Raw genomic sequence first — 9,877 nt, forward strand, 5'->3', positions numbered from 1 at the left:
TCCTTCGTGCTTCAAAATTTTCAGAAGATGTTGGGGGAAATATCCTTCAATGGTTTCTTTTGGCTTTTTGGATAAAACTCAGACTCCATGTGGAACACAGGCCCACTGTGATCTGGCCGCTGCCTCCCTCTGCAGCCCCATCTGCTACCACTCACACGTCCCTTTCCCACAAACCACCCTGCATTACCTGGCACCCCCAGAAGAGCCATGGTATTTCCTTCCTAAGTCATTCCTCTGAGCCCACAGACTTGCTGTTCCCAATTCCTGGAAGGCCCTTCCCTGTGTTCTTCTCGGGGGATCCCCAACACCTCCCCCGCTCCATTGCACTCTTCTGACTCCTCCTCCAGGAAGCCTTTGCTGACTCCTCAGTTCGAGGCCCCTTATCTGGTTCCCACAGCCCCACCCGTATCTCAGCAGAGAGTTACAGTCCGAAGGGCCTCAGCTAGGACTGGATTTTCAGATATGCGGCAGCCTTGGAACCCTGGTCTGTGGACGGGGCTCTAGTTATCCTGCGTCTCCGAACCGCCCATGAGCTCTCATTTCTTCCCTCAGAGGACGCATCTTCAGGCATCTGCCCTGCCTTTGCGACAGACACACTTCGCAGGCTGCGCGAATCCTGCGGCTCAAACGGACAGGCCGACCTCGGCGACTCCAGTCTCGAAAGCTGCCCTGGCCCTGGGGCCTGCGGGCGGGCGCTGTGCCCCGCTGGTGGGGGAGGCCCCTGAGGAAGAGCTTCAGGCTGAGCGGGGAAGAAGGCGGGGCCTGGGGCTGTGCAAGTCGGTGTCCCGGGCCTGGGACGGAAGTTGCAGAAGTGCAGTTAGTTTCAGTTTTGCTTCTCTTTCAGAAGCCCAGCAACAGCAGCGTCAAGGCCTTGGGGGGGACCCCACTCTGGGTCCTGGAGCCCCGGCTAGGTAAGGAGGGGGGCTTGGAGGGCGGCCGAAGGGAGAGCTAAACCGGAGGGGGTGGGGGAAGGGAGAGAGTGGGAGGAAGGGGAAGGGAGGGGGGAGAGGGGCCCAGAAGGCGGGAGGAGAGGGGAGGCCTCCCCCTCAGGGCCAGAGACCCCCTCCCACTCTCTGAGCTCTCCTTCCAGACCCTGCTTTCTGGAAGTTTGGAGGGAATCCCCAAGTTTCTTTATCAAGTATTTCACGGCCACCGTGCCGGGGGCTGGGGGCATTCACAGATGACCCCCCCATGACTTCGACCCTCCAGAGAGGCTCCTAGGAGGGCAGGAGGCCTCTTGCAGCAGGAAAAGCTGAAAGAAAAGGGCTCTAGGGGAGAAGGCAAAGGCTACTGTAATCCTGAGTTTGAGGAGCCGGAAGGAAAGAGCAAGGCAGCCCCTTCCCCACAGGCGTCCTTCTGCCTCTTCGCTGCAGGACAGTAGAGGCAGGAAGAGGGGCCCCCACAATCTGTGCTGCTGCCGCCAGGGTCGAGGAGGCAACCGTACTTGGCTGTGGGAATTGGGGTCCCAGGAATTGGGGCCCCTTCTACTCCCCCACCTGCCAGGAGTCAGGGCGACTCTGCGCACCTGGACCCTTGGCTGTCCTCTCTGCCCACCCCCCACCTGGCATCCCACCCCCAGCAGGACCCCCAGGATCTGTTCACACCGGACTCGCACCCCATGTGCCGCAAGGCCTGTCGACGGGGGGCACTGATCATTACACCATCAGCTCTCTAAGGCCTGGCGTCTTGGTCTCGTCCTATCTTGCAGGGCCTGATACACGAAAGCTGCCTTTACTTTTTCGCATTTGCTGAATGTCTCCAGGGAGGAGGGAGGCGGCTTTCTAACTCAAGAGACCAGAAGAGAATTCCCAGCCATTCAGGTGAGACCCTAGACCTGGTGGGGCTTGAGGATGGGGGAGAGGCGGGAGGGCAGGCAGGGGCCATCGTGGAGGTGCCCGCTGTCCTCTGACCCCCGACCCCTCGCTTGCAGGATGGTTTCCCAGGGTTCCTCGCCCTCCCTGCTGGAGGCCCTGAGCAGTGAATTCCTGGCCTGTAAAATCTGCCTGGAGCAGCTGCGGGCACCCAAAACGTTGCCCTGCCTGCACACCTACTGCCAGGACTGCCTGGCCCAGCTGGCCGAGGGCGGCCACCTCCGATGCCCTGAGTGCCGGGAGTCCGTGCCCGTGCCACCCGCGGGCGTGGCTGCCTTCAAGACCAACTTCTTTGTCAACGGGCTCCTGGATTTGGTGAAGGCCCGGGCTGGTGGAGACCTGCGCGCAGGGAAGCCGGCCTGCGCCCTGTGTCCCCTGATGGGGGGCGCCAGCGCCGGGGGCCCAGCCACAGCCCGGTGCCTGGACTGCGCCGACGACTTGTGCCAGGCCTGTGCCGACGGGCACCGCTGCACCCGGCAGACCCACAGCCACCGAGTGGTGGACCTGGTGGGCTACAGGGCGGGGTGGTATGATGAGGAGGCCCGGGAGCGCCAGGCGGCCCAGTGTCCCCAGCACGCGGGGGAGGCCCTGCGCTTCCTGTGCCAGCCCTGCTCCCAGCTGCTGTGCCGAGAGTGTCGCCTGGACCCCCACCTGGACCACCCCTGCTTGCCCCTGGCCGAGGCTGTGCGTGCCCGGAGGCCAGGCCTGGAGGAGCTGCTGGCCGGCGTGGACGACAACCTGGCCGAGCTGGAGGCCACCCGGACGGCGGAAAAGGAAGCCTTGGCCCGGCTGCGGGAGCAGGCGGCCAAGGTGGGCACGCAGGTGGAGGAGGCGGCTGAGGGGGTCCTCCGGGCCCTCCTGGCCCAGAAGCAGGAGGTGCTGGGGCAGCTGCGGGCCCACGTGGAGGCTGCCGAGGAGGCCGCTCGGGAGAGGCTGGGGGAGCTGGAGAGCCGGGAGCAGGTGGCCAGGGAGGCAGCCACCTTCGCCCGTCGGGTGCTCAGCCTGGGTCGCGAGGCCGAGATACTCTCGCTGGAGGGGGCGATTGCCCAGAGGCTTCAGCAGCTCCAGGGCTGTCCGTGGATGCCTGGGTCAGCCCCCTGCCTGCTGCCCCAGCTGGAGCTCCATCCTGGACTCCTGGACAAGAACTGCCACCTGCTAAGGCTCTCCTTTGAGGAGCAACAGCCCCAGAAGGACAGCAGGAAAGATGGAGCCAGAAGCCAGGGAGGGGATGAAACCCAGCCCCAGAGCAGGGATGGAGCCCAGACCCCAAAGCAGGACAGAACGCAGACACCCCAAGAAGACGGAGCCCAGACCCTAAAGGCAGAGAGAGCCGAGACTCCCCAAGAAGATGGAGCCAAGACCCTGAAAGAGGGCAGAGCCCAGACACCCCAAGAAGACAGAGGAGCCCAGTCCCCGAGGGGTGGCAGATCCAACAAGAAGAGGAAATTCAAAGGCAGGCTCAGGTCTATTTCCCGGGAGCCCAGCCCAGCACCCGGGCCAAACCTGGAGGGCTCCGGCCTCCTGCCCAGGCCCATCTTTTTCTGCAGCTTTCCCACGCGGATGCCTGGGGACAAGCGGTCTCCCCGGATCACTGGGCTCTGTCCCTTTGGCTCCCGGGAGATCCTGGTGGCAGACGAGCAGAACCGGGCCCTGAAGCGCTTCTCCCTCAATGGTGACTACAAGGGCGCAGTGCCCGTCCCCGAGGGCTGCTCCCCATGCAGCGTGGCCGCCCTGCAGGACGCCGTGGCCTTCTCGGCAGGTGCACGGCTGTATCTCATCAGCCCCAACGGCGAGGTGCAGTGGCGCCGAGCACTGAGCCTCTGCCAAGCCAGCCACGCCGTGGCTGCCATGCCAAGTGGGGACCGGGTGGCAGTCAGCGTGTCGGGCCACGTGGAGGTGTACAACATGGAAGGCAGCCTGGCCACCCGGTTTATCCCTGGGGGCAAGGCCAACCGGGGCATGCGGGCTCTGGTATTCCTGACCACCAGCCTCCAGGGCAATTTCGTGGGGTCAGATTGGCAGCAGAATAGCTTGGTGGTCTGTGACGGGCTGGGTCAGGTGATTGGGGAGTACCGGGGGCCAGGCCTGCACGGCTGCCAGCCTGGGTCCGTGTCCGTGGATAAGAAGGGCTACATCTTTCTGACCCTTCGGGAGGTCAACAAGGTGGTGATCCTCGATCCGAAGGGGTCGTTGCTCGGCGACTTCCTGACGGCCTATCATGGCCTGGAAAAGCCCCGGGTGACCACCATGGTGGACGGCAGGTACCTGGTCGTGTCCCTCAGTAATGGCACCATCCATGTCTTTCGAGTCCGCCCTCCTGACAGTTAAAAGGCTGGGACTGGGGTGGGACTCGGGGTGGGGGAGGGGAAATGGGTCAGGGAGAAGGGAGGTAGGGCTGCCTGTGGGATGTGGTGGCTGAGGGCATTTTCGCTGAGGGCAGGGGTAGCAGTTTTTCAATGTGAAGTGCCCACCCCCTCTTCAGGTGCACAGGAATAGGGACCAAGGACGGTGGCATGACCATAGCCCTCAGAAGCAGAGGCAGAGAGGTAGGAGGGGCGCTGGGCCTTCATGCCTCTCGCTTTTGGGGGGGGTGGTGACAGCCGCTGCCGCTGCCGTAGAGTCTAGGTTTCCAAGATGTATAAGCTAGTCCTAATCTGAGTTCTTCAAAACCATTCCTGATGGCGTAGCCCAGGGATAGTCTTGGAGAAGTGGGTAGAAATAGTCCTTCGAGCCAAGGAGGGCTCAGGGTATGTCAGGTATGTACTTTCTGGAAGAGAGCTAAGAACCTGCTCCCTTCCTGCTGGAACGGGACCCGCCGGGTCAGAAGAGGTCTGGGATATTGAACCCGGCATAAATGGCATCCTCCCCTAGCCGCAGCCAGCCGGGAAGTTGAGGCTCCTCTGATAATGGCGCCCCCCAGGGAAGTACAGGGTGGGCTTCATGGGAGACCAAGAATAGACACCAGCCGAGGCCAGTGGTGTTTACCTTAAAGTCCGTGAAGGGAATGTGCTACTAGGGTTGGAGTCTAAAACACAGGGTTCTGAGTGTGAGAGAAGGGGAGACCCTGGGTCTTACCCCCGAAGATCCCCCACCCCTCACCTCCAAGCCAGCCTGAGGCCAGATTTTATATCCTACATCCTATGTAGGATATAAAATCTCTTCGGTTTTGATGTCCTTATCCTTCCTGGAGTTTATTTTCAGTCCCCCGTTAGGTTTCCGGCACAATTCCTTTTGAGAAATTTAGGCTGAACTAAGGCGTTGAAGGCATTTGTCCATATTGCCATTATGGGTGGGGAAAACACCTATGCCTAGAGGCCAGGTGTGAGACTCAGGGGCCAAACCAGTTGGAAGACCTGAGAAGTCGGTTGTGGGGCTGGGATGGGCGGAGGAGTGAAAACCGCATGGAGGGAGCCTGTTAGAGGGGAGCCATGACCATCGGCCCTTTGCACGGGCTGTGGCAGCGGTGGAACTGAGGTGGGCATGTTAGCCAGGGGCTGTTGAGAGATGACCAAAGGGAATCTTATGTAAGGATCATGGACAATGAGTGTTCATGGGAACCAGAGAGATTTTGGACACGTCCAGATGGAAAGTACAGGACATTAGGTGTAGGGAAAAGAAAATCTTTTCCCAGGGAGGTCATTGATTGTTTAATGAAGTGAAGGGGGAAATCATCAATATCTAGTGGACAAATTCAATTATATAAAATTTTGAATGTATGCACAGCAAAGAATAATGAAGATGAAGGGAGAATCAATAAGGTGAGGAAATTACGAAACATTGACCTGAGAGCTGAGTCTCCAGTATATGCAGTGACTAAAGGGATCTACTTGGCCGAAAGATCAAATAACTCATGTACCCAAGAGGAATGCACCCAGGCCAGAAGACATAAAATGAAAAATAGAATCAACCACTTGCATTTGTCAAAAATACATTTTAAAAAATATGCCGTGGTGAAATAGACTCCTGGCACTCTAAATGGTGCTTCCTGGCGCACAGTTTAGCGGTACTTGACAAGAGTCAAAGAAGTGATTATAAGACAAAGTTATCTCACTTTGGGGAATACATTCTGGGAAAAGAATTCAAAAGAAAAAAAAGTATTTGCGCATAGATATTTGTGGCCACCCTATATATTATAGCCACTGACAGGAAACAGCTCAGCTCAGCTAGCCAACTCTGGCTAGACCAGAATCTAGCCAAGTAGATTGTGGTCTATCAGGGCAATGAGCTACTGCCTTCATGTATGACAGCTATGAGAACTATGTAGAAGAATGTGATGTTATATGATGCAATCATAAGCCAAAAAAAAAAGATTTTGGATTTCTGATCACATAATGATAGCAACAAGGTTAAAAGCATGTCTGAATAGTTACCGAGTGGAAATAGGTTCAAAATGTGTAAATAGTCAGTGACTGGGGAGATTGGGTTCTGAGTTATTTCATGCTGTTATTCATATACGCACATTTCTACTTCAGTTATTATTATCCATTAAATAACATATGCTTGACTATTAACTTCAGAAAAATACACTCAAGAATAACTACTGGATTTGTGAATGAATGTATCAGAATAAAAGAGACTGTTCTATCGGGGATGTAGGGGGCACAAGTCAGGAGAAGAATCCTAGCTGGTTAGGACCCAGCAGGGAGGAAGGGCCGTCAGAACAGTGGCCCGTCTGGTGACTGACCAAGGAATCTGCCCTGGGAAGGTTTGCAGAGGTCAGGTGGTTCTCGTGGGTGATTGGTCATTGTAGAGTGTCCAAAGGCAGGGGAAGTTCTTATTGAGTTCACCAACTAATTCAGACCAACTGGAAACCAAGTGATGGTTCTGCGGAACCAGCTGATACAGGATGAGTTGCATGAGTGGGGTGCTGTGTCTGTCTTCTTTGTGGCTCTCTCTACAGAGCCAGCACAGTAGGTGCTCAATAAACGCCTGTGGAGTGAATTGATGTCTAAAAAAACCGATGGGACCAACCAAGGTGTCCAAAACTTTGGCTTGTGGGAAACCTCCAGTAGGGGGCACTGTGGACACAGCCTGTCTTAAGCCTCCAGGAGGGTGGCTCAGCTCTGAGTCACAAAAGAGGTGAAACTGCGGTGTCCTGCTTATGTGTCCTGGGGGAGGTCCTGACCTCTAGGGGATACTTTCAGGTTGGAACAACAGTTTCGCTGAGCTGCGTGGGAACCACGTGCAGAGGGCCTGGCTGGTGGAATAGCTCCAGCCAAGTGGCTCACCCAGGAGGCAGAAGTAGAGAACTTGAGAAGGGAAGTATCTCCTGGATGCAGGAAGAGAGCCCCACAGATGCTCTACAGATGAAGGAGCCCCAGAGCTTTCCAGGACGCTGTAAGAATCCTGGGAAGCAGGGCACTGAACCGTGGAGAGAAGTACTGAATATTCCTTGTGAAAGGGTAGGGGTGGGAAGGCACAGAACACTGGCAAAAGGTGAAACAGACAGGAAGGCTAGCATTGAGCGAAATTTGGAGGTAAAATCCCCAGCGCCCCAACTGTGACCCGAGAGTCCTAACCAATCCCAGCACAGAAAGCACCACTCAGAGCGGAGAGAAAGAGTTCTTGGTTCAACTACAGATGTTAAGAAATCAGGAACATCGTGAAAGATACAGCCTCCCCACCCTGCATTGGACTATGACGATTAACTTGATCAATCATTCCTTGTCCTGTTTGGAACTTTCCAGATGCTGTAGGAAAGGAGAATGCTGTTCAGGTAGAGAGAAAGGGAGTAGAGGACCTTGTTCATATTCTTGGTGCTTAAAAAAGAAAGGTGACTGAGGCAATGGAGAGCTGGGTTGAATGCTGGCTCTTCCAACTAAATAGCTGTGTGATGTTGGTCTAGTTCCCTAACCTCTCTGAACCTCAGTTTCTACATCAGTAAAATAGCGATAATAAAATCCACCATGCCCACCTCACAGGGTTGTTGTGAGGACTGGCTAAGAGACATAGAGAAGGATTTTGTACCCCATAAAGCTCAAATCTGAGGTCTCGGTTAGGGAAAATTTTAACCGACTTTAGTACTGACTTAATACTCTTCCCTCAGGGTAAGCTTGAATGTGGATGTTGTGTGCATGTATTACGAGGGGAAAGCTCAAGAATGTCTGGGTAGAGTTGTTACCTGCTTCTCCTTTGGAGGAGACTGTTCTGTTTTGCTTTCCAGCAGTTATTTGGCAAAGCCATTTGCCAAGACACAGCAGTGACCGTAGGAGCAGAAGGGACCAATGGCCAGCTTGCTAAGATTCAGTGCTACTCCTAAAAGCCAGCTGAGAATCAGATGTGCTAATGAAGGCCTGATAAACATAGACATTTAGCAGAAATTCAGAATGACAGGAGTGGCCCAATTTTTTGGTAATTTAGAGAAAATATAACTTGGGAGGGGATAACACTTCTTTTGTTGTAGTCTTATTATTACTGTATCTATAAAGCCATGTCATAGAATAATCTACAGAGATAATATTCCAGAGGGGCAGACGTCCAAGAGAGAAGTCAGAAGTCTTCCGAGGAAATTGATGAGGTTGGTGACCTAAGCTGGGCAAGACGTGGTAAGTGGGTGCCGAGATCAAGGTATTTGACCATTTCTCCTGGGCAGGTCAGCTGAGAACTAGAGCTATTCCATAAGTTAACTGGGAGACTGGGCAGGGATGCAGAGTTCTGTTTGGGGGAGAAAGTAGCCTTGGACTAGCTGGGGCAGGGAGCTGCCAGAGAGAGGGCTCAAGAAGACGTTCCCAACAGGAGAAAGCTCAGATGCAGATGCAGGCTTAGGAAAATAAGTAACTTGACCAAAGGTGGCAGCGCCAGGCTCCCCAACTGGTTCACGAATGTAGTTTAGTTAAATGAATCCAGATGGGAACAAAAATAGGTCTAGGGAACACAGAGTGGTTGGAGGCATGGAGAAGGCTCAGCAGGGTCTGGCTGACCTCACTGGAAGCCTGGGTGAGGAATCTTTGGGATCAGGCGGAGAAGGGCCTGTGTGTAAAGAGGCAATTAGGAAGTAGTTTGGGGAGGTTTTAGAAGGCAATCTGACTTGTCTTTGGAGGAAGTTTAAACTGGTTGGATTAGCAGCCGAGAGAAATGGGATTGAAAATGAAATTGGGGCCTCTGCACCCGTGTTGTCAGCTCAGCAGCTTTTTCTTCGTTGCCACCAGGCTGAAGAATCTGTGTTACAAACTCTCATTCCTTTGATCGTGTACTTTATATCTTTATTTTCTTTCTTAATAAATTCTTTTGAAAAATGTGAACCCTTCTTTCAGATGGTTCATGGGTATGTGGAACGATCAACACCCAGGTAGTGGACGTCCCTGGCAGTCCAGTGGTTAAGACTCTGCACTTCCATTGCAGAGGGTGTGGGTTCGATCCCCGGTCGGGGAACTAAGATCCCGCATGCTGTGTGGCACAACCAAAAACAAACAAATAGAAAAACAAACGCCCAGATAGTGAAGGGAATCAGATATCATGACCATTCCCTTCTGTAGCTCCAAAGATGCTACACAGAGTCCTTGGAGACATTATTTCAGGAGCAGGGTGACTGGCACAGCCATCATCTGTGGTCCCAGCCCTCGTCCGGGCCACTCCTGCCTATAGGACATAGGGGCCCCCCGGGCAGAGATGTGCAGTTCCAGGGTCATATATGGTGGGAGGGAGTCAGCAGGTGATCTGGCCCAGCAGGACTCCGTGGAGGTGTGTATGAAGGAGGTGGGTGAGGGGCCCAGGTCAGGGGGCTGTGCCCATGACTGGTCTCTGCTTGCTTTCTGGTTTGTGGGTGCCACCTGACGTGCTGCATTTGTGATCCCACAGTGGCCCCTGCAGGGCTGGGAGGCACCCCGGCTCTAGGAAAATCTACCTACTGGCCAAACCCACCCCCTCTGACCTGCTCTCCAGAGCCCCTCTGGGAGCTCCTGACCCTCTCCTCTGAGTCCTGAGCAGGAAGAAGAAGGATCTCAGGTCCTTATTTCTAATTCACTCAGCCTCTGGCTTTCCCATCAAATACAGGAATCAAGCAACAG

The 9,877-nt window shown here is 54.9% G+C and overlaps 1 protein-coding gene across 2 annotated transcripts; it reads left to right on the forward strand.

Annotated features, from left to right (window-relative positions):
* The first annotated feature begins 721 nt into the window (after window positions 1-721).
* Window positions 722-9,106, forward strand: TRIM56 (tripartite motif containing 56). Of its 2 annotated transcripts, none has more exons than XM_057695151.1 (3): window positions 722-911; window positions 1,709-1,820; window positions 1,931-9,106. In XM_057695151.1, exon 3 carries the CDS (start codon window positions 1,932-1,934, stop codon window positions 4,197-4,199), a length of 2,268 nt encoding a protein of 755 aa, XP_057551134.1. In that variant the 5' UTR covers window positions 722-911; window positions 1,709-1,820; window position 1,931; the 3' UTR covers window positions 4,200-9,106. The 2 variants fall into 2 exon arrangements, with proteins under 2 accessions (XP_057551134.1, XP_057551135.1); XM_057695152.1 differs by having other exon boundaries at window positions 1,763-1,820.
* The last annotated feature ends 771 nt before the right edge of the window (window positions 9,107-9,877 follow it).

Source organism: Hippopotamus amphibius, chromosome 9 (genome assembly GCF_030028045.1).
Source record: "Hippopotamus amphibius kiboko isolate mHipAmp2 chromosome 9, mHipAmp2.hap2, whole genome shotgun sequence".
NCBI lineage: Eukaryota > Metazoa > Chordata > Mammalia > Artiodactyla > Hippopotamidae > Hippopotamus > Hippopotamus amphibius.